Source organism: Phyllobates terribilis, unplaced genomic scaffold (assembly GCF_046119375.1).
Source record: "Phyllobates terribilis strain yellow unplaced genomic scaffold, ASM4611937v1 Scaffold_1__5_contigs__length_1240528914, whole genome shotgun sequence".
NCBI lineage: Eukaryota > Metazoa > Chordata > Amphibia > Anura > Dendrobatidae > Phyllobates > Phyllobates terribilis.
This window is the reverse complement of record NW_027362761.1, coordinates 601,956,269-601,980,699: the sequence shown is the minus strand read 5'-3', so window position 1 is coordinate 601,980,699 and position 24,431 is coordinate 601,956,269. Positions and strand designations below refer to the sequence as shown.

At 46.8% G+C, this 24,431-nt stretch overlaps 1 protein-coding gene across 1 annotated transcript in view; it reads right to left on the bottom strand.

The window, feature by feature from the left end:
• Nucleotides 1-24,431, bottom strand: part of LOC141272295 (uncharacterized) — a 50,259-nt gene that overhangs the window by 5,611 nt on the left and 20,217 nt on the right. Inside the window, exons 6-7 of the mRNA XM_073682859.1 lie at nt 24,253-24,350; nt 24,013-24,130 (exon numbers count right to left, since the gene is read on the bottom strand). Of these exons, the coding sequence (XP_073538960.1) occupies nt 24,013-24,130; nt 24,253-24,350 (216 nt within the window). The remainder of the gene's footprint in view (nt 1-24,012; nt 24,131-24,252; nt 24,351-24,431) is intronic.

Below are 24,431 nucleotides of genomic sequence, written 5' to 3'. Positions count from 1 at the left end.
AAATCAGCTTGCAAGTCTGTGTTGCACACTGACACTGGACGAGCGCAGCAGCGTGCTCCAAGTGTCCATCTGGGCGCACACAATGTGGCTGCAGGCTCGTTCTCATGTCTGGTTCTTGTCTCTTTGGCTGCCCATTGAATGGCTTCAGTAAAGAGGAGGTGTGTTGAATCAGCAGACAGCCCATATCACAAGGCCATCTCCTCCTCACTGAAGCAGTTTGCTTGCTACTCTTCTGAGGCATCAATGCGGCTTCAGGCACGCAGGAATCCGGTATCAGTACGTGCCCACAGCCACAGTGCACGCTGGGAGGACTCACAAGACACAGAGTGACTGCAGACTTGTCATTCTAGACCGGACAATCCCTTTAAGCTAAACTGTATATGATTTTTGTAGGGGCTACGTCCTCTATATACAGTACAGACCAAAAGTTTGGACACACCTTCTCACTTAAAGATTTTTCTTGACTATGAAAATTGTACACCTATAAAAATATCACTAAAAAAGTGAGATCAATCCCCAATATAATAATAGACCGAAAAAACAGTGAGTTCCTGAGTCCATATCACCACATTGGTGATCTATAATTATTATGTTCCATTAGGAATGGACACGAATTCTAAACAAACTGTGGGGTCAGTTTTATGAAAAATAGTAATTTTTATTTGACACGATATAAATATACAACATAGAAATAAATCATATAGAAGTTTAGGATGAGAAAAAGAAGAGGACTGAAATGACATTATATATAGAAAAAGTCCATTACAGTAAAAATATTACAGAGACACACTAGATCCCATGCATATAATTGCTAGTAATTAATTTGGTAAATCGCCACAAGGGGTTTACACACACTCCGGTATTATTTTTCTATGTCCCAATAAGAGCTCAGGAGCAATATATAATATAGGAATAGTCTTATATCATAAAGAAGATGTCAGGGGTCCATATGCTAGCCTCAAATATCTATAGCAGTAAAAGAGTTTCAGAGACATACTGAATCCCATATATATAGGTAGGACTTCCTAGTACTCATATAGAGCTGTGGGGCATCTGGTAGTTGATCTTATAGATCGCCACAAGAAAATAGTATACAGCCTAATTCTGTCTCTCAGTGTCATAGATCAGACTCAGAGACAGTAAAGACAATACGTAGTGTAACAAATACCTTGTGTCATGGTGTGCGGTTGTTAAAGGTATGCTAGGGGTCCGTGCGCTAGCCTCGACGCGCGTTTCACCTTCCGGCTTCGTCAGGAGGCGTGGTTTAAGGATTAAAAGCAGGTGGTATATAAGGGAATAGAGAAACTCGCCAGCGAATCGGCGCGCAACTCGTCATGTTGCTCCGCCCCGTGGCGCGGCCAGCCGGCGTCCGCAAAGAATGACGGGGAGGAGGACAAACGTCATCCCCCCCGTCGCCCCAGCAACCCGTCCGGCCAGCGACGCCACACGGCGCGAGCAGCGCATGTGCGAGGCGCGTCTGCGCCAAATGAAAGGAGAAGTGTACCAAAAGTGAGTATATTTAGGTGTATATATGCCTGCACCACTATCTATATTGATAACCGTGAAATATATATCGAACTCTCATCTATCCAGGCAAAATCCTTCCGCACCTATAATATTGTGTGGAGGGAAAGAATGGCATTGTCTAGATATAACATGCAATATTTTCCCTTGTTGTGGCAAATAGATAGTGAATACATGATTTTACATCACAAATAACCATTCCATCAGAGAGATAATCTCCCTACCAGATAAAAGTTATAATCATTAACTGTAATAGACATAAAATGCGGGATCATGTTAGAACCCGCAATCAAATGACATAGTTTCTAAATAGAATGACCATTTAGACAAACATGTAATCCCGCATATATATATATAAAGAAGTCTATGCACATATATAGAGTGCACGTACTAGCACTGTGTGTATGGGGATGATCATAGCAGTAATAAAGATTTTTTTATATATATATCTCACAACTATCTATGAGTGCAGTCGTCCGATGATGTATATACATCCACCAACGCAGGGATTACATGAAAACATAATCTTATATGTGGATCCACGTACATACGTAGATCCTGCATAGATACTCCATGCACGTATCAGCGTCATATGATGGAAGTGTCATTATTATTGTATGTATAAATTAATTATTTGATCATACACGTATATTAGTGTGCACATGAGGGATGCGTGCATATATCAAGAGATGTAAATCCTGGTGTCAAAATAGCCATTCTTTGAATAAAATAAAATGTTGAGCGGAAATAAATGTCATGACTAGACATAATATACATAGAAAACCACTGTATAAATAAATATAGTAAAGATAAAAGACATGATATATATGTCAAATAAAGAAATTATCAAAATTCAATCATCAAAAAATAAGACGATAGTAGATCTTCTTAAATATATATATGAAGATGGATCATTGGGGAATTCATAATCAGAAGAATAGAGGCAGGCGGTTAAACTTGTGTTCTTCAAATGGCTACAGGATGGAAGGTCACGGCGAGGGAGACTTCCAAGACTAAGAGAAATCAGCAAACAGAAAATCAAACATAGATCTAAAAAACACATACCAAGCACCTGCAATTAAAATAAAGAAAGAGCAGTCAAGGACATTAAAGAAAAGGCTTGAAACTGATGGCTTCATTAAGGCCATTGGGGGCTAGCGTATCCAATGTGACCATCCATTTTGTCTCTTTTTGTAAAAGTTTTTGTTTAGTGTTTCCACCTCTAATCCCCATATAGACACGATCAATGCCGCATGCCGCAAAACCCTTAGGGCTGCAGTTATGGCGTTCAAAGAAGTGCCTAGGGATTGTTTTAAGTGACTGAGGTTCAGTACAGTTGATTGCATTTTTAATATCTCGAATATGTTCCTGTATTCTTATTTTTAGTGCTCTAGTGGTCATACCTATATATATAAGCCCGCAAGGGCATTTAATATAATAGACCACTGCTTCCGTCTCGCATGTAATATGATGAACAATTTTAAAGACTTTATTGTTTTTAGAATTGGAAAAAGATTTAGTCCTCAGGATGTATTTGCATGCCGAACAAGTTCCGCATGCAAGGCATCCCCAAGGAGGACCTGGACTAGCAAACAGAAATTTACTTTTGGGTGGTACGTAATGACTCTTGCAAAGGATATCTCCCAATGTACGTGATTTTCTCCAGGTGACAGATGGATATTTTGGGAGTTCATATTGCAGACTTCTGTCTGTCCGCAATACTGGCCAATGTTTGGATAGAATCCTTTGTATATCTTTCCAGTTTGTGTTAAAAGTAGTAATAAATCTTGGTGGAACATGCATTGTAGGTGGTCTTTTTCTATCTTGTCCCATAAGAAGGACCTGTCTGTTAGTTTCCTTAGCACGATTAAAACCTCTGCAAATGTCTCGATATTTGTAGCCCCTGTGTAGAAATCTACATGACAGATCCCTTGCCTGCTTGTAAAAACATAAATCATCTGAGCAAATTCGACGGGCTCTAAGATATTGGCCCACTGGAATAGATTTCTTCAAATTGGGTGGATGTGATGATTCAAAATGCAAGAGTGCATTGGTTGATGTTATTTTTCTAAAAATATCTGTGCTTATGGTGCCATCCGGTGACTTGATGATAAATAGATCAAGGAAGTCAATTTGAACTTGACTATATTTCCAAGTAAGCCTGATATTAATATCATTATTATTAAGTTGATTAAGGAATATGTCAAGCTGCGACGCGGAGCCCTGCCACACAAACAGTATGTCGTCGATATACCGTGACCATGAGACCACATTCTGATGACCAGGTGTGCTAAGGACCGTGTCCCTCTCCCACAGCCCCAGGAAAAGATTGGCATATGAGGGCGCGCAAGATGCCCCCATCGCCGTTCCCTGGAGCTGAAGGAAGGGGCGGTCCTTGAACACAAAAAAGTTATGTGTCAGAACGAATTGTAATAAAGAAACAATAAAGGTGATCAGATCTGAGTCCAGATTAGTCATACTTAGATAAAATCTTGCGGCCTCAGTCCCATGGTCGTGGCATTTCGACGTGTAAAGGGACTCCACGTCGCAGGTGACAAGCCACATATCCTCGTCCAAGACGATCCCTTCAAGTCTCTTCAATACATCGGTAGTATCCCTCACAAATGATGGAAGGGTTTCCACACATTTTTGTAGATAAAAATCAACAAATTGGCAGGCAGGTTCACAAAGACCCCCTATGCCAGATACTATGGGTCTCCCCGGTGGGCACAGGGGGTCCTTGTGAACTTTGGGGAGCAAGTAGAAGGTAGGTACGATGGGATATTCAGGTAAGAGTGCCTTTTCCATTTTTGGGGGAATGATGGATGAGGCAACACCCTCAAAAAGTAAATCAGAAAGTTGTTGTTTAAATTTGGACAGGGGGATTGTGTCTAATTTTTTATACCAGTCTCTTCTATTTAATTGTTTGAAAGCCTCCATTTCATACATATCCACTGGCCATAGGACCACATTGCCACCCTTGTCCGCTCTCTTAATCACAATATCCTTCATACTTTCCAGTTCTCGTATAGCTGTCTTAAGTGGTCGTGAGAGGTTGTCATGGGTAATTCTAGAATCTAGCTTTGAAAAGTCTTCCCTGACCAATTTGACAAAGATCTCCACAGATGGACAAGCGGACAGGGGTGGAAATGTCTGAGACCGTGGATATAGAGATGTGAAAATTGTACATTCACACTGAAGGCATCAAAACTATGAATTAACACATGTGGAATTATATACTTAACAAAAAAGTGTGAAACAACTGAAAATATGTCTTATATTCTAGGTTCTTCAAAGTAGCCACCTTTTGCTTTGATGACTTCTTTGCACACTCTTGGCATTCTCTTGATGAGCTTCAAGAGGTAGTCACCGGAAATGGTCTTCACTTCACAGGTGTGCCCTGTCAGGTTTAATAAGTGGGATTTCTTGCCTTATAAATGGGGTTGGGACCATCAGTTGTGTTGTGCAGAAGTCTGGTGGATATACAGCTGATAGTCCTACTGAATAGACTGTTAGCTGCTTTTTTCTTGCCATAATACAAATTCTAAGTAAAGAAAAACGAGTGGCCATCATTACTTTAAGAAATGTCAGTCAGTCCGAAAAATTGGGCAAACTTTGAAAGTGTCCCCAAGTGCAGTTGCAAAAACCATCAAGCGCTACAAAGAAACTGGCTCACACGAGGACCGCCCCAGGAAAGGTAGACCAAGAGTCACCTCTGCTTCTGAGGATAAGTTTATCCGAGTCACCAGCCTCAGAAATCGCAGGTTAACAGCAGCTCAGATTAGAGACCAGGTCAATGCCACACAGAGTTCTAGCAGCAGACACATCTCTACAACAACTGTTAAGAGGAGACTTTGTGCAGCAGGCCTTCATGGTAAAACAGCTGCTAGGAAACCACTGCTAAGGACAGGCAACAAGCAGAAGAGACTTGTTTAGGCTAAAGAACACAAGGAATGGACATTAGACCAGTGGAAATCTGTGCTTTGGTCTGATGAGTCCAAATTTGAGATCTTTGGTTCCAACCACCGTGTCTTTGTGCGACGCAGAAAAGGTGAACGGATGGACTCTACATGCCTGGTTCCCACCGTGAAGCATGGAGGAGGAGGTGTGATGGGGGGCTACGCCAGATGACCTGGCCTCCACAGTCACCAGACCTGAACCCAATCGAGATGGTTTGGGGTGAGCTGGAGCGCAGAGTGAAGGCAAAAGGGCCAACAAGTGCTAAGCATCTCTGGGAACTCCTTCAACATTGTTGGAAGACCATTTCCGGTGACTACCTCTTGAAGCTCATCAAGAGAATGCCAAGAGTGTGCAAAGCAGTCATCAAAGCAAAAGGTGGCTACTTTGAAGAACCTAGAATATAAGACATATTTTCAGTTGTTTCACACTTTTTTGTTAAGTATATAATTCCACATGTGGTAATTCATAGTTTTGATGCCTTCAGTGTGAATGTACAATTTTCATAGTCATGAAAATACAGAAAAATCTTTAAATGAGAAGGTGTGTCCAAACTTTTGGTCTGTACTGTAAATATTTATGCAGTTTAATTGGCATTTTGGGGGGTGCAGACTCCCTTTAGGTAAGCTGAAAAATTATTTCACCATACAAATGAACATTTTGCTTGTGCATCGTGTGACTGACAGCCTGTTTACATAAACCATTCGGTTTCCAATTATTGGCAGCATTGTAAATGCACCTCAAAGAGTAACTAAACTTTGGGGAGATTTTTTTATGTTTTATGCCCAATAATTCTGAGCAGATTTGTGGGGAATCTGGTCCCGAGAACCCAAACCATAGTTGAAAAGATCTTTTAGAAAAGTGCATGCAGGGCGGATGCAGAAGTCATAATCCTGTCTCCTAAGCGGCGCCCTTCTATGAGGTCTTTTGAGCAATCTGTAGGGATCTCAGGACCCAGACCCGCACCACTGAGCTCAGAACTAATGGAGCTAAAACAGGATATCTCCCAAAAGTTAAAATACCTTAATTGTTTAATAGTGCTACTGCCTGCACCTCATCAGTCCTGTGGTTCCTGCATGGTCCGCACTCTGATGATGGCTGGTAACAACAACCCCTACTATCTCCTTACCATTGTTAAAGACATACTGGGAGCTGAAATTTCATGCGATACAATTGTATGTTGGGCTGACCTGACACTGAAATTGTTCGCTGTACTAAATTTTTTGTGAGGTACTGGTGATATAATTGTGCGTTGGCGGTGGTACTGGTGATGTAATTGTGTGCCGGGGGTGCTACTGGTGATGTAATTGTGCGTCGTCGATGGTACTGGTGATGTAATTGTGTGCCGGCGGTGCTACTGGTGATGTAATTGTGCGTCGTCGATGGTTCTGGCTATGTAATTGTGCGTCGTCGATGGTACTGGTGATGTAATTGTGCGTCGTCGATGGTACTGGTGATGTAATTGTGCGTCATCGATGGTACTGGTGATGTAATTGTGCGTCGTCGATGGTACTGGTGATGTAATTGTGCGCCGTCGATGGTAATGGTGATGTAATTGTGCGCCGTCGATGGTACTGGTGATGTAATTGTGCGTCGTCTATAGTACTGGTGATGTAATTGTGCGTCGTCGATGGTACTGGTGATGTAATTGTGCGTCGTCGATGGTACTGGTGATGTAATTGTGCGTCGTCGATGGTACTGGTGATGTAATTGTGCGCCGTCGATGGTACTGGTGATGTAATTGTGCGTCGTCGATGGTACTGGTGATGTAATTGTGCGTCGTCGATGGTACTGGTGATGTAATTGTGCGCCGTCGATGGTTCTAGCTATGTAATTGTGCGTCGTCGATGGTACTGGTGATGTAATTGTGCGTCGTCGATGGTACTGGTGATGTAATTGTGCGTCGTCGATGGTACTGGTGATGTAATTGTGCGCCGTCGATGGTACTGGTGATGTAATTGTGCGTCGTCGATGGTACTGGTGATGTAATTGTGCGTCGTCGATGGTACTGGTGATGTAATTGTGCATCGGCGGTGGTACTGGTGATGTACTTGTGTGCCGGCGGTGGTACTGGTGATGTAATTGTGTGCCGGGGGTGCTACTGGTGATGTAATTGTGCGTCGTCGATGGTACTGGTGATGTAATTGTGTGCCGGCGGTGCTACTGGTGATGTAATTGTGCGTCGTCGATGGTTCTGGCTATGTAATTGTGCGTCGTCGATGGTACTGGTGATGTAATTGTGCGTCGTCGATGGTACTGGTGATGTAATTGTGCGTCATCGATGGTACTGGTGATGTAATTGTGCGTCGTCGATGGTACTGGTGATGTAATTGTGCGCCGTCGATGGTAATGGTGATGTAATTGTGCGCCGTCGATGGTACTGGTGATGTAATTGTGCGTCGTCTATAGTACTGGTGATGTAATTGTGCGTCGTCGATGGTACTGGTGATGTAATTGTGCGTCGTCGATGGTACTGGTGATGTAATTGTGCGTCGTCGATGGTACTGGTGATGTAATTGTGCGCCGTCGATGGTACTGGTGATGTAATTGTGCGTCGTCGATGGTACTGGTGATGTAATTGTGCGTCGTCGATGGTACTGGTGATGTAATTGTGCGCCGTCGATGGTTCTAGCTATGTAATTGTGCGTCGTCGATGGTACTGGTGATGTAATTGTGCGTCGTCGATGGTACTGGTGATGTAATTGTGCGTCGTCGATGGTACTGGTGATGTAATTGTGCGCCGTCGATGGTACTGGTGATGTAATTGTGCGTCGTCGATGGTACTGGTGATGTAATTGTGCGTCGTCGATGGTACTGGTGATGTAATTGTGCATCGGCGGTGGTACTGGTGATGTACTTGTGTGCCGGCGGTGGTACTGGTGATGTAATTGTGTGCCGGGGGTGCTACTGGTGATGTAATTGTGCGTCGTCGATGGTACTGGTGATGTAATTGTGTGCCGGCGGTGCTACTGGTGATGTAATTGTGCGTCGTCGATGGTTCTGGCTATGTAATTGTGCGTCGTCGATGGTACTGGTGATGTAATTGTGCGTCGTCGATGGTACTGGTGATGTAATTGTGCGTCGTCGATGGTACTGGTGATGTAATTGTGCGTCGTCGATGGTACTGGTGATGTAATTGTGCGCCGTCGATGGTAATGGTGATGTAATTGTGCGCCGTCGATGGTACTGGTGATGTAATTGTGCGTCGTCTATAGTACTGGTGATGTAATTGTGCGTCGTCGATGGTACTGGTGATGTAATTGTGCGTCGTCGATGGTACTGGTGATGTAATTGTGCGTTGTCGATGGTACTGGTGATGTAATTGTGCGCCGTCGATGGTACTGGTGATGTAATTGTGCGTCGTCGATGGTACTGGTGATGTAATTGTGCGTCGTCGATGGTACTGGTGATGTAATTGTGCGCCGTCGATGGTTCTAGCTATGTAATTGTGCGTCGTCGATGGTACTGGTGATGTAATTGTGCGTCGTCGATGGTACTGGTGATGTAATTGTGCGCCGTCGATGGTACTGGTGATGTAATTGTGCGTCGTCGATGGTACTGGTGATGTAATTGTGCGTCGTCGATGGTACTGGTGATGTAATTGTGCGTCGTCGATGGTACTGGTGATGTAATTGTGCGTCGTCGATGGTACTGGTGATGTAATTGTGCGCCGTCGATGGTACTGGTGATGTAATTGTGCGTCGTCTATAGTACTGGTGATGTAATTGTGCGTCGTCGATGGTACTGGTGATGTAATTGTGCGTCGTCGATGGTACTGGTGATGTAATTGTGCGTCGTCGATGGTACTGGTGATGTAATTTTGCGCCGTCGATGGTACTGGTGATGTAATTGTGCGTCGTCGATGGTACTGGTGATGTAATTGTGCGTCGTCGATGGTACTGGTGATGTAATTGTGCGCCGTCGATGGTTCTAGCTATGTAATTGTGCGTCGTCGATGGTACTGGTGATGTAATTGTGCGTCGTCGATGGTACTGGTGATGTAATTGTGCGCCGTCGATGGTACTGGTGATGCAATTGTGCGTCGTCGATGGTACTGGTGATGTAATTTTGCGCCGTCGATGGTACTGGTGATGTAATTGTGCGTCGTCGATGGTACTGGTGATGTAATTGTGCGTCGTCGATGGTACTGGTGATGTAATTGTGCGCCGTCGATGGTTCTAGCTATGTAATTGTGCGTCGTCGATGGTACTGGTGATGTAATTGTGCGTCGTCGATGGTACTGGTGATGTAATTGTGCGTCGTCGATGGTACTGGTGATGTAATTGTGCGCCGTCGATGGTACTGGTGATGCAATTGTGCGTCGTCGATGGTACTGGTGATGTAATTGTGCGTCGTCGATGGTACTGGTGATGTAATTGTGCGTCGTCGATGGTACTGGTGATGTAATTGTGCGTCGTCGATGGTACTGGTGATGTAGTCGTGCGTAAATCCTAATTACAGGCTCCCTTTAACCCCTTTACACACAATCTTGTTTTCACCTTCGTGACCGGGCCAATTTTTACAATTCTGACCACTGTCACTTTATGAGGTAATTACTCTGGAGCTTCAACGGATCCCCCTGATTCTGAGATTGTTGTTTTTTCGTGACATATTGTCCTTCATGATTGTGGTAAAATTTCTTCGATATCACTTGCGTTTATTTGTGAAAAAAAATGGAAATTTGGCGAAAATTTGGAAAATTTTGCAATTTTCAAAATTTTAATTTTTATGCCCTTAAATCAGAGAGATATGTCACACAAAATACTTAATAAATAACATTTCCCACATGTCTACTTTACATCAGCACAATTTTAGAACCAGTTTTTTTATTATTAGGACGTTATAAGGGTTAAAAGTTGCCCATAAAATGCATTTTATCAGCAGGACATGGTATCGGTGCTTATCATGCTGAAGCAAACACTTTTCTCCTGATGAACCTTTGACTGAACGGGAAACGCGTGGAGAAAATATAGAGGGGATTAAACATCCCTGATCTGATTAAACACTTGGAAGCCGAGACCCACGTCAGTAAGATAAGTTGTTGCCTCATCTATTGTTTCTGGATTTAAATCATGTCATGAAGTAATGAATAGTGATCTGAGGTCTATATATGTCTTATTTTTTAATAAGGTTTGGCTCATTGTGAAGGCTACATAGGTATTCCTGTGGGGAACATTACTGCAGGGGGTTAATTATCCCTGATAAAATGCTGCTATAAGGGAATCTGCAATGCACTTTATACTGTCAGGCCCCCAAATTGGGGAGGCCTGTGAGGCCCTATAGGCTGTGTCCTGGAGATATATCCTTTAAAATACCAATTAGGATTATTAATTCCTCTGAGTGAGGTGGATGTATCAACTTAATTAGGGGATCTGTGGTGCCCCATTATTATAGAGAGTCCTTTTCTATGCTCTGTGGATAAACGTGTACTATTCCCTTTATGTATTGTGCTATGGTGATCCTGTCTGGATACGTCCAGTCTTCTGTTAGAAGGTGTTCCTGGGTTGTGCTAATGGATTTTTAAGACACCCTCACAGAGTGAATATTAAGATTGGGGTGATTTATATAAACAGGTTCGGATCACATGTCTATATTTTAGGTCTTTTTCTTGTTACTTAGTATTTGTTGTGAGACTCTTAATAGTTTTAAACGTCAATATTAAAGGTTATTTTTTAATGGGTATTTATTGTAAAAAAGTACAATATATAGATATTTATTATTATTTTGTGATTTTTAGAAAATATATATTTTTACAACTTTTTTTGTAATCTTTTTTACTTTGTCCCTCTATAGGACTTAAACTTTCAGAAGTCTCATTGAAGTTCTGATGCATTAGAACTGACAGTCTGCTCTCACACACTGCGCATGATCTAACAAGTGTGCTGGAGCCTGGTGATCCAGATGTTGGGGTCACCATGGCAATGATCAGGCCCCCACGATGCCGTCGCAGGGGGCGCCGATCAGAGGCCAGAGGGGGCTCTCTCCCTCTGCCTTGTAAATGCTGCAATCTCAGTATTTAGGGGATTAAACTGGCGGGAGTGTTGGGGCCCCGCTCCTGGCAGTGAGTGTCGGGTGTCAGCTGTCAGATCAGCTGAACACCCGGCGGCGGTCGCGTGCGCACAGCCTCTCTGCGAGCAAAATCATCTAGACGTATCCATTCGTTCAAGGTCAGTAAGTATTTACCGACCTAAACATATGGATGCGTCCAAGATCGTGAAGGGGTTAAAGAGAACCTGTCACTTGCTAAAACAAAATTGAGTTAAATATCTTGTAAAAATCCCTGAGCTCTGACGTTTCTACCGCTCTTTTCTGTTCTGTGCTGCGTCATTCCATTGCAGAGATATTCACATTTGTTTCTCCTGGAGTGCACTATGTGAAATCTCTGCGTTCTTGAGTCGTCTCCGGGGACATGTGCTCTCACCCAGCCATCCCAGATGCTGACAATCACAGCGTGGCAGCCTCAGACTGCTAGATCAGATGCTGAGCTGTGATTAGCAGCATCTGGAAGGGGTGAAAGCGAATGTCCCAGAGAAGACACTGAAGAAAGCCCAGCTGGACTGCAAAATAGAGATTTCACATGGTGCACTCCAGAAGGAACAAAGCTGAATATCTCTGCAATAGAGTGATGCAGTGCGAAACGGAAAACAGCGGAAGAATCAGCGGAGCTCGGGGCTTTTAACAAGGTATTTAACTCAATCTTCTGGAGTGAGTGACAAGCCCTCAGTTTATATCTACAGTTTATCCGAAAAAGATTTGCTCCAGGCTATTTGCGCTCCCGAATAACTTGTAAGTACAAGCTATAGTATTATTGTAATGCACACGCCCGGGCTGAGCGGCGTGTGCGTGTGATTCCACTGGACCGTGCCGGAGAGTGAATGCCTGGAGGGGCGTAACTAGGTATTCACCCGATCCGACCAGGGTCGCACGACGGCATACGACGCCAGTGCACCCAGGAGGAACCGAGCAGAGGGACCAGGTGCTACTCCAGGACAGACCCCGGACATGGCTGTTGACCCACACAGGGGAATACAGGAACAGACTGGTTAGGCTGGCACACAGACTGGTGGGAATAGGCAGGCACGACTGGTATGCGGGCAGGCGGGTATGCAGGCAGGGGGGTACAGGCAAGCACGGCTAGAGTGCAGACAGGAAGGCACTAGCAGGCAGGAACACAGGCGGGATAGGACCCAGTACACACTGGGACTCTGGAACAGAACCACAGATGTGGCAGACAAACACAGCAGAGTGAGGCCGCCCAGAGAGGTGAGCGAGAGCAAGGCAGGATGAGACCGCCTGGAGCGGTGAGCAAGAGCAGAGCAGGACGAGACCGCCTGGAGCGGTGAGCAAGAGCAGAGCAGGACGAGACCGCCTGGAGCGGTGAGCAAGAACAGAGCAGGACGAGACCGCCTGGAGCGGTGAGCAAGAGCAGAGCAGGACGAGACCGCCTGGAGTGGTGAGCAAGAGCAGAGCAGGACGAGACCGCCTGGAGCGGTGAGCAAGAGCAGAGCAGGACGAGACCACCTGGAGCTGTGAGCAAGAGCAGAGCAGGACGAGACCGCCTGGAGCGGTGAGCAAGAGCAGAGCAGGACGAGACCGCCGGGAGCGGTGAGCAAGGGAGTCAGAGCGGAGCGAGACTGAGCAGGGGGAACAGGGCTCTGTTCACACGGAACAGACAGGAAGGGAAAGGCAGAGCCAGATACCCACAAGGGACTTGCAGAGAAGTAGCGAGTGGACCACAAATACACAAACGGGAGTACAGAGACAACAAGCAGGAGTTAGGTACGAGTTCAGACTCTGCAGAAAAAGGAAAGGAACGGACATAGAGGCAAAACAGGTAAAGGATAGGAGAGAGTTCAGACTGGAACTGAGTGTACGGAAGAGACCGACACTGCAGCGGGATACAGGAGCGGGTCTGGGAATACGGCCCCCAGAGAGGCGGGACGAACAGGCAAGGAGCGTGTTCAGACAGGACAGACAAGATACAGGAGCGGGTCTAGGTAATCGGCCCCTAGAAGGCGGGAGGAACAGGCTAGGAGCGTGTTCAGACAGGCCTGGAAATACAGCCTCCAGTATAGGCAGACAAGAGAACACAGAACGGGACCTGGCACCTTCAGAGTGCAAGCACACACTGAATGAAACACAATGCTCAGGCAGGGATTGATTGGAGCAGCTGGGTTATATACCAGGAGACAGACAGCAATAGGCTGAGGACGCACAAGGGGTGTGACCCACAGCAGGTACAAAAAGCAGGAAGTGATCGGGCGCCGCCCTTAAGCAGCAGAAACAGACACAAACAGACAGCATGGAGGGAAGCCAGAGAGACATTCTGGACTGGAGATCAAGTGTGCGCTCTTGCACAGTGGGAGATGGACCACCATGCAAGGGCGCCGCCAGGTATGTTACAGTACCCCCCCCCTTACGCCCCCTCTTCTTCAGGCCTGCCAGAATCTTCCGCAGGGAATTCGAGGGCCAATCCTTCACTTCAAGGAGATCACTTCCACTGTCCACAGGAAAAACTGGTCTCATCTCGTTAGCTAGGATGCTACCTCCTATCCAGCCATCCTCAGCAACAGACGAAACGGGTGGAGTACCAGGAACAGCACACAAGGAAGTCTCTCTCCACATATTTTCAGGTGGCACCCCAGAGGGTACAGGAGACAACTGGAAGTCCTTCATCGGGTTGGAGGGGAGCAGAGACTTGGGGGTAAACTCTGCTTCGAGGTACATCTTGTCAAGCTCACAGGAAGAAATAGACGGGTTATCAGGTACAGGATGAGGAAAAATCACTGTCTCTTTGTTATCTGGTGGTACCCCGGAGGATTCAGGAAACAACTGGAGGTCCTCCGCCGGGTCAGAAGAGTGCAGAGGCTTGGAGAAAACATCTGCTTCAGAGTACACTAGGTCGGACTCACTGGACGAAGCAGGCGAGGTATCGGGTACCGAGTATAGGAAAGTCTCTGTCCATTCACCACCAGGTGGCACCCCGAAGGGTTCTGGAGACAACTGGAGGTCCTCCGCCCGGTCGGAGAGGTGTAGAGACTCGGGAGTAACCTCTGCTTCGGAGTACAGTAGGTTGGACTTACTGGAGGAAGCGAGCGAGGTATCAGGTACAGAGTATAGGAGAGTCTCTGTCCTTTCGCTACCAGGTAGCACCCCGAAGGTTTCTGGAGACAACTGGAGGTCCTCCGCCTGGTCAGAGGGGTGTAGAGACTCATGGGTAACCTCTGCTTCAGAGTACACTAGGTTGGACTCACTGGACGAAGCGAGCGAGGTATCAGGTACAGAGTATAGGAGAGTCTCTGTCCTTTCGCTACCAGGTAGCACCCCGAAGGGTTCCGGTGACAACTGGAGGTCCTCCGCCTGGTCGGAGGGGTGTAGAGACTCATGGGTAACCCCTGCTTCAGAGTACACTAGGTTGGACTCACTGGACGAAGCGAGCGAGGTATCAGGTACAGAGTATAGGAGAGTCTCTGTCCTTTCGCTACCAGGTAGCACCCCGAAGGGTTCTGGAGACAACTGGAGGTCCTCCGCCTGGTCGGAGGGGTGTAGAGACTCATGGGTAACCTCTGCTTCAGAGTACACTAGGTTGGACTCACTGGACGAAGCGAGCGAGGTATCGGGTACAGAGTATAGGAGAGTCTCTGTCCTTTCGCTACCAGGTAGCACCCCGAAGGGTTCTGGAGACAACTGGAGGTCCTCCGCCTGGTCGGAGGGGTGTAGAGACTCGGGAGTAACTACCACTTTGGGGTACCCATTGTCAGGCTCACAGGACGGAGCGGACAAAGCATCGAGTACCAGGTGTAGAGAAGTCTCTCTCCATTTGTCATCGAGTGGTATCCCGGAGGATTCAGGAGGCAACTGGGGGTCCTCCGCCAGGTAGTAGAGGTGCACAGACTCTGAGGTAAATCACAGCTTCGGAGCATCCTTGGACATGCACACCGGTTAAAGTGGGTGAAGCATCTGATGCCGGGTGCAGGAAGTTCTCCTGTGTGGACTCTGGATGGGCAGTAGTCTCTTCGGGCAGGAGAACTGGTGCACTACCCACGCACATTACCCGTTGGGGCTTCTCCGGGATACAGGGAGATGAAGCTTCAGTAGGGACTTCAAGGTTGGGGTCAGGAGGTCTCAGGGAGGACAGACCCTGGCGTGACGGCTTGCCTCTACGTCTAGCACGTCTGGACTGCCTCTTGAGGTTGGGAGAAGTATTCCGGAGAGCGTAGTCACCCTGTGAGGATTCTGGGTGGGCAGTAGTCTCATTGGGCTGGAGGACTATTGCGCTACCCACACACATTACCCATTGGGGCTGCTCCGGGATATTGGGACGTGAAGCTTCAGCAGGAGCCTCCGGGTTAGGATCATCGAAGACCATTAGAAAGGCCACCAGGAAGGCCATTATGTCCCGGACGATAGGATCCTGTGTTTCCCATAGGGGGTTGATCCATTCCAAGGCATCACCCGCTAGGTTAGACATAATGAATGCCACCTTAACCCGATCGGTGGGAAAACATAGAGGGTAGAACTTGAAGTGTAGCATGCATTGCTCCACAAATGCACGACTTTGTCTTGGATCCCCATAGTAACGTGGCGGATCCGCAGGAACGAGAGCAGATAAATCCATCTGGACGGGTGCGTAATTAGCCAGGAACTCAGCTAGAGAAAAAAAAATTGTATTTATTTATTTTTAATGCATGTATTCGCTGGAAAACGTCTCAGAGAGCGAAGGCCGTGGGGCTCAACGGGAACCATGGCCTGAGCATGCTGTAATTCCACTGGACCGTGCCGGAGAGTGAATGCCTGGAGGGGCGTAACTAGGTATTCACCCGATCCGACCAGGGTCGCACGACGGCATACGACGCCAGTGCACCCAGGAGGAACCGAGCAGAGGGACCAGGTGCTACTCCAGGACAGACCCCGGACACGGCTGTTGACTCACACAGGGGAATACAGGAACAGACTGGTTAGGCTGGCACACAGACTGGTGGGAATAGGCAGGCACGACTGGTATGCGGGCAGGCGGGTATGCAGGCAGGGGGGTACAGGCAAGCACGGCTAGAGTGCAGACAGGAAGGCACTAGCAGGCAGGAACACAGGCGGGATGGGACCCAGTACACACTGGGACTCTGGAACAGAACCACAGATGTGGCAGACAAACACAGCAGAGTGAGGCCGCCCAGAGAGGTGAGCGAGAGCAAGGCAGGACGAGACCGCCTGGAGCGGTGAGCAAGAGCAGAGCAGGACGAGACTGCCTGGAGCGGTGAGCAAGAGCAGAGCAGGACGAGACCGCCTGGAGCGGTGAGCAAGAGCAGAGCAGGACGAGACCGCCTGAAGCGGTGAGCAAGAGCAGAGCAGGACGAGAACGCCTGGAGCGGTGAGCAAGAGCAGAGCAGGACGAGACCGCCTGGAGCGGTGAGCAAGAGCAGAGCAGGACGAGACCGCGTGGAGCGGTGAGCAAGAGCAGAGCAGGACGAGACCGCCTGGAGCGGTGAGCAAGAGCAGAGCAGGACGAGACCGCCTGGAGCGGTGAGCAAGAGCAGAGCAGGACGAGACCGCCTGGAGCGGTGAGCAAGAGCAGAGCAGGACGAGACCGCCTGGAGCGGTGAGCAAGAGCAGAGCAGGACGAGACCGCCTGGAGCGGTGAGCAAGAGCAGAGCAGGACGAGACCGCCGGGAGCGGTGAGCAAGAGCAGAGCAGGACGAGACCGCCTGGAGCGGTGAGCAAGAGCAGAGCAGGACGAGACCGCCTGGAGCGGTGAGCAAGGGAGTCAGAGCGGAGCGAGACTGAGCAGGGGGAACAGGGCTCTGTTCACACGGAACAGACAGGAAGGGAAAGGCAGAGCCAGATACCCACAAGGGACTTGCAGAGAAGTAGCGAGTGGACCACAAACACACAAACGGGAGTACAGAGACAACAAGCAGGAGTTAGGTACGAGTTCAGACTCTGCAGAAAAAGGAAAGGAACGGACACAGAGGCAAAACAGGTAAAGGATAGGAGAGAGTTCAGACTGGAACTGAGTGTACGGAAGAGACCAACACTGCAGCGGGATACAGGAGCGGGTCTGGGAATACGGCCCCCAGAGAGGCGGGACGAACAGGCAAGGAGCGTGTTCAGACAGGACAGAAAAGATACAGGAGCGGGTCTAGGTAATCGGCCCCTAGAAGGCGGGAGGAACAGGCTAGGAGCGAGTTCAGACAGGACAGACAAGATACAGGAGCGGGTCTAGATAATCGGCCCCTTGATGGCGGGAGGAACAGGCTAGGAGCGAGTTCAGACAGGACAGACAAGATACAGGAGCGGGTCTAGGTAATCGGCCCCTAGAAGGCGGGAGGAACAGGCTAGGAGCGTGTTCAGACAGGCCTGGAAATACAGCCTCCAGGATAGGCAGACAAGAGAACACAGAACGGGACCTGGCACCTTCAGAGTGCAAACACACACTGAATGAAACACGATGCTCAGGCAGGGATTGATTGGAGCAGCTGGGTTATATACCAGGTGACAGACAGCAATAGGCTGAGGACGCACAAGGGGTGTGACCCACAGCAGGTACAAAAAGCAGGAAGTGATCGGGCGCCGCCCTTAAGCAGCAGAAACAGACACAAACAGACAGCATGGAGGGAAGCCAGAGAGACATTCTGGACTGGAGATCAAGTGTGCGCTCTTGCACAGTGGGAGATGGACCACCATGCAAGGGCGCCGCCAGGTATGTTACAATTATCCTATATGGATCTTTATTATTTCTCTAAAAACATGTACATACAACGCGTTTCGACAAATAAAATGTCTTCCTCAGGTATTTTGTTATAAGTGCCCTTATAACAAAATACCTGAGGAAGACATTTTATTTGTCGAAAAGCGCTGTATGTACATGTTTTTGGAGAAATAATAAAGATCCATACAGGATAATACTATAGCTTGTACTTACAAGTTATTCGGGAGCGCAAATAGCCTGGAGCAAATCTTTTTCGGATATTTTTCCTATGATAACTCTGCCCGAGTTAAACAATAGCCACCAGAGATCTGCAGCATACCGCTTAAAAAGGAAGATCATTATTGGATGTTTTGTGGTTCAAAAGGGACCTATAAGCAAGTGACTAAGGCCTAATAAAGGTGAGTGCAACTAACACCTATCTATCATCTGACCATACACCTACATTTAGATCGGTGCGCTCTCTGCTTTCTTTTCCCTCTCTCCTGCTGGATATATACAGTTTATATATTGGAAGCAGGAAAAATGGTCAAACGTACGTCAAGGCAACTAGTTCTGCGTGTCTGAAAAGTCAACTGGCTTACTCAGTATGCAACGTGGTCCATGGGAATAAAATCTACAGTATTACAAAGTACTGAAATAGTTAATGTTGGATGGTTAGTGCCCATGCTCCCCCTGTTCCAAATAAAGAGAGAACTGGAAAGACACAAAGCACAAAAATAGGGTCTTATCTGGGTAACAATATTGAGAAAATAACCACTAATAACGCTTAGGCTTCTGCAGACCCACGAGGGGATGAAAATGCAGGTAATGGAGGAAAGAGCCCATCCGAGTTTAAGTGGTTTATTTAGTCAACGCGTTTCGAAGTGTACAAACTTCTTCCTCAGGCCAACCATGATAGCCTGGTGGATCTCCTGAGGAAGAAGTTTGTACACTTTGAAACGCGTTGACTAAATAAACCACTTAAATTCAGATTTGCATCCTTCATCCTTTCTACGTGGCAGGACAGAATTAACCCATTTGTTTCTCCATTACCTGCATTCTCCCCCTGCTGTAATCAGCAAGAGAGTGTGAGGAGTGGATGATGGAGCAGGAGAAGATGGCCTCTTCTGATGAATCACATCTCCATCACGTGGCCGGCCGGTGATTGTGCGTCAGTTCCCTGGGGCAGAGCTGGGGCAGGGGGCGCTATGAGAAGACTTTCCCATTACTGAGATAGGAGAGGACGGTCACTACTGGTCAGAGTCCATGTAGATGGGAGGAGCTCGGCCTCTAGCCCCGCCCTCCTCTCCCCTCCCCCTACACAGATTCTTATCAGTAGCGACCGTCACCTCCGATCTCAGTGATGGAACAATGTTTCCTAACTGAATAGAGATTTTACCCCGGAACCGAGAATCCTGAGACGGAAGAAGAAATACGCAGATTTCTGTGGAGACTCCGGGGACAAAGTTTCCTGTTTCCATCTCGTCTATTATTACAATTCATGAAGTTTATTCCTCTTATTCTTGTGTAATAAAGACTGATCAGGACGTTGTGTATATTATATGGGGACAATGAGGAATACTGTCACCATGTAACAATACATCGCTTATGGTTTATGGCCGCCAGGATTTGGTAACACAAAAATGTCTGAAAAGAAACAAAGTATTTATTGTAGAAAACTCCTAAAAGAAAATGAAATAAATATATTGTTATTGGCTTGGATTAGTTGTATTACCGCAGTTACAGCGACCCTCCACCCCGGGACTGAACACTACACATTTCCCTGTACAGTCCCCTATGGGGTCCTCTGCCCTCCGCTGCCCCCTCAGATCGGTGGTCCCTTCCCCCGGCTTCCAGGATGGTCAGTGCAGTGGTATGGGGAGTGCAGTAATACGTCTACCCCACCCTCCCCTGCCTTTCCTGTGCTGTGACCTATGGGGCAGCGCCACATCCTATTAATCTCCCAGCAGTCTGCGGGGCGTCACCAGTTACAGATGTATTCTGCACCTGCTTTCATTGCTCCTGTTTGTCTTTGGTAACCTTGTCTGGCTTCCATAATACCCCGGGATGACTTAGGCCTCCATCTACAGGACCATTCTTACTCGGCTTCCTGATTCTGACCTCGTCCCGCTTCTTGATTGTCTAGCACCTGCCATCTTTGGGTCAGATCTGACATGTCGACCTTCTTCTGCCAGCTCGCTCTACCAGCCAGCACTACTATGTGGAGCAGCCCCGGTGTCTGTGCTGTAAGTCCAGATCACTGTACAGTGGTGAAAAGATGGAAGCCGGGAAACCTCTGGGACCGGCTGTATGGAGACTGTGTGTAAGCGCCTTATTATTAGGAACGGCCAGGTTTCCTCCATCGGTTCACCGTTACAGGAGGCAAATGGAGGACACAAGGAAGGGAGTCTATATATGATAACCGTATAGTCGCTTCTCAGTCTCAGGGTGGACGGTCGTTTTATCACTCAACTTGTGCAGCTCATGAAGAGAGAAAAATGCTAAAAAATAACAGCAGAATAAAGATGATAAAGTAACAAGATGAGAAATACAACTCATCCCCCACAAAAAAGCTCCTCATACAGCGAGGTCAGTAATGAGAAATAAATGATGGCTCCTGGAATTCAACAAAAATTGGTCATGATGGACAAATTTGTCCTGGTCGATAGAGGGGTTTTCCAGTTTCAGAAAACCCCTGTCCCCCAGCTGTTTGTTTATACAAAGACAAGCCTGATGAAGGGACCTGAATAGCCTCGAAAGCTCACAACTTTTTACCATCTTTTCAGTTAGCCATTAAAAGGTATCAACCACTGAGGACTCTCAAATCTAAATATTTTTTTATAAAAAGACAACCTGTGCTTCCCTCCCCCTCACTGGGTCCAAAGCTGAGGCCCCACCACTGTTATTTATGTGTCTGTTATTGTCTGCAGTGCTGACGTCTCATTGACAGCATTATAGCCAATAATGGACATCAGCGGCTCTGCCCGAATAGATGGCATCAGCTGCTCAAAACCACTCAGCTCACTGACTGGCTGCAGCGCTGTCAATGTGATGCAGACAATACCTGACACCGGAAACAACAACCAAGACTCAGTACTGGACCAGAGGAGACAGTAGTTTTCCAAAATCAGAAAACCCCTTTAAGAGATTATTATGATGCAATTTGTTTATAAAACATTTCCCACGTAGTGAACATGATTACAGCTTCAATCTTCTGTGACTTTTTCATGTTTAACAAGACTTAATAAATATGTAAAGCATTTCCCACATTGCGAACATGTATACGGCTCCTCTCCTGTGTGAATTCTCTGATGTACATTAAGATTTATCTGTAAAGCATTTCCCATGTTGTGAACATTAATACGTCTCCTCTCCTGTGTGAATTCTCTGATGTACATTAAGATTTATCTGTAAAGAATTTCCCACGTTGTGAACATTAATACAGCTCCTCTCCTATGTGAATTCTCTGACGTACATTAAGATTTATCTGTAAAGCATTTCCCATGTTGTGAACATTAATACGGCTCCTCTCCTGTGTGAATTCTCTGATGTACATTAAGATTTATCTGTAAAGAATTTCCCACGTTGTGAACATTAATACGGCTCCTCTCCTGTGTGAATTCTCTGACGTACATTAAGATTTATCTGTAAAGCATTTCCCACGTTGTGAACATTAATACGGCTCCTCTCCTGTGTGAATTCTCTGATGTACATTAAGATTTATCTGTAAAGAATTTCCCACGTTGTGAACATTAATACGGCTCCTCTCTGGTGTGAATTCTCTGATGTACATTAAGATTTATCTGTAAAGCATTTCCCACGTTGTGAACATGGAGACGGCTTCTCTCCTGTGTGAATGTTTTCTGCCTCGCAAGATTTGATTTACGTAGATGCCCCTTCCATATTCTGAACAGGAGTACGGCTTCTCTCCTGTGTGACGTCTTTCATGTACAACTAGAGTTGATTTTTTTGAAAAACATTTCCCCCATTATCAGCCTTACAGATCCATTCTTCTATTGATTTTTTTTGATCCTCACGTTTCTAAAGTTATAATGCTATTTTTCACTACACTAAGCTGTGCAGTTCTTCTGCTATTCAACCTATAATTGTAAAAAAAATACTGACAACTGGGCGTTACCATTCCCTTTGTCAAAAGGGCGTTCCCCTACATTGTCCAATCAGCGCTGAGTGTCAGAAGTGTGGGGACACATGTATGGAGAACGGTGACACCCGGTTATCATGTCATTCATAAATGTCGGAGTAACGGCCGGGAATCTGAGCAGCAGTTTCTTTCTTTGGTAACAATTCTTGTCGGAAAATAATTTCATCCAATTTATTTAAAAAAAAAATTCAGAACATGGATGAGGACGTCTTCTTACTTTCTTTTGCGAATTTATGTATTCTGTCATTGTATATTATTTATTTATTCACGTTAGAGGCTCAGATGGGGGGACGATTCCTAGAGGACATCTTGTCTGTAGACGCCATGAGTGAAGATTCTTCTAAAGGGACGTTCCCAAAATCACAATGTGCTCTTATAATAAAGTACACACTGTTTGTTTGTTTTTTTGTCAATATAACCCATGTTTAAAGTCTGGCCCGTTCTACACATATCACCCCCTAAGTACAGTATGCCGCCCCCAGGCTCTATATACCCGTCTGTTGCCATTGCAACCAATATAAAGTGAGGAGCCACATGTTATATGCCAGAAGAGCAGCAAGACTGAATATTATACACTGGAGGGGAGGTGGCAACGGGGCTGGATATTATACACCGGGGGCAAAAATTATACACCGGGGGCAAAGGGCCTGAAGGAGAAGCCAGACTGCAGTGATTAATGCGTGTGGCCCAATACTATTCTCCATATAGTGAATCTCTCCATATTACAAGATTCATCATAAATGAGACGCTGACAGGGGATATAATCCGTGCATGGTGAAGGGCGCCCCCTCTGGGCAGTATCTTGTCTCCATGTTTATATGTTGATTGAATCAGGTCTCAAAAACCAACATGATGTAAGATAACGACAACTCTAGATGCGGCCATCGCAGCTGTTTGTAGATATGAGCTCCTAATCCCTTTTATGATGAAGCAATTCTCCACCCGGCACAGAGGACTAAACATCTGTCATGTACTGTCACCTACCTGGTGGCCTCCGCTTGTCTCCGACTGAGACCGGTGTTCTGGTCCTCCTACACCCAAGATGGCCTCCATAGTGGCAGAGGGATGACAGCCGTATGTCTGACCCACACCTCCATAGCACGGCACTTATTGACTTACCATAGGGGTCTTCATGCCACCGGGCGGCCGGCCTGGATGAGGAGGGACCAGAACGCCGGCCTCAGTGTAGGAGGCAGTGGGAGGCAAACAGAGGCGACAGGTAGGACGACTCTACATGTGACATGTGCCGTCACTCGTCAGCACCAGGCAGAGGCTGCTACATCACCGAGATCCATAGGACGGGGAGATTCATAACCTGGAGCACAAGCTCAGTCATTTATATGGCAGCACGGACTTGTGTAAGGAAAATATGGACGTAAAGGATGGAAGGAATATTATAGAAGGTGAAGAAAAACTAATATGTGCTTCCTAAATCATTAAGAAGAGGTGTGAAGGCGGCCCCGGTATTCATCGGACCACAGCCGGACTCTACAGGAGCAGCCGCGCCATCACCGGACGCTTCTGCTGTGATGTGGACAACGAATAAAGTATAAAGCTTGACTGCACCAGAGACTCCACACGATATCACACACCGATCATCATTATCATCACACACCGGTCATCATCATCACACACCGGTCGTCGTCATCATCATCATCACCACACGCCGGTCATTATTACACACCTGTGGAAACATCTACCGGAATCTCCTCCTTCCCGTCGCTCACACACGGCTGATCCCTCCTCGTCATCGTTTCTTCTTCTGTCTCGTCCTTCACTTTATTCTTAGTTGGATCTTCCTCCTGATATATCAGATGTAATAATCAGCACAATACAAGAAACCACCAAAATCTGTGACATCCATGACCTCGATCAGAAATGTCCCCCCATATACAGATCCGGTACAGGGCTCAGCACCGTCTACCTGATGACTCTCCGGGACATTGTGATTCTCCTCTGGACAGTCCTGGGGATACAGAGGACGGGGACATCTCTCTGGTGGATTTCTCCTTCTGGATCCATCTGTAGGAAACACATAGTGACAGAATAGATTGTGTCATGTGATGAGATGATGAGAGCAGTAGTAGATGACCACAGAACAGA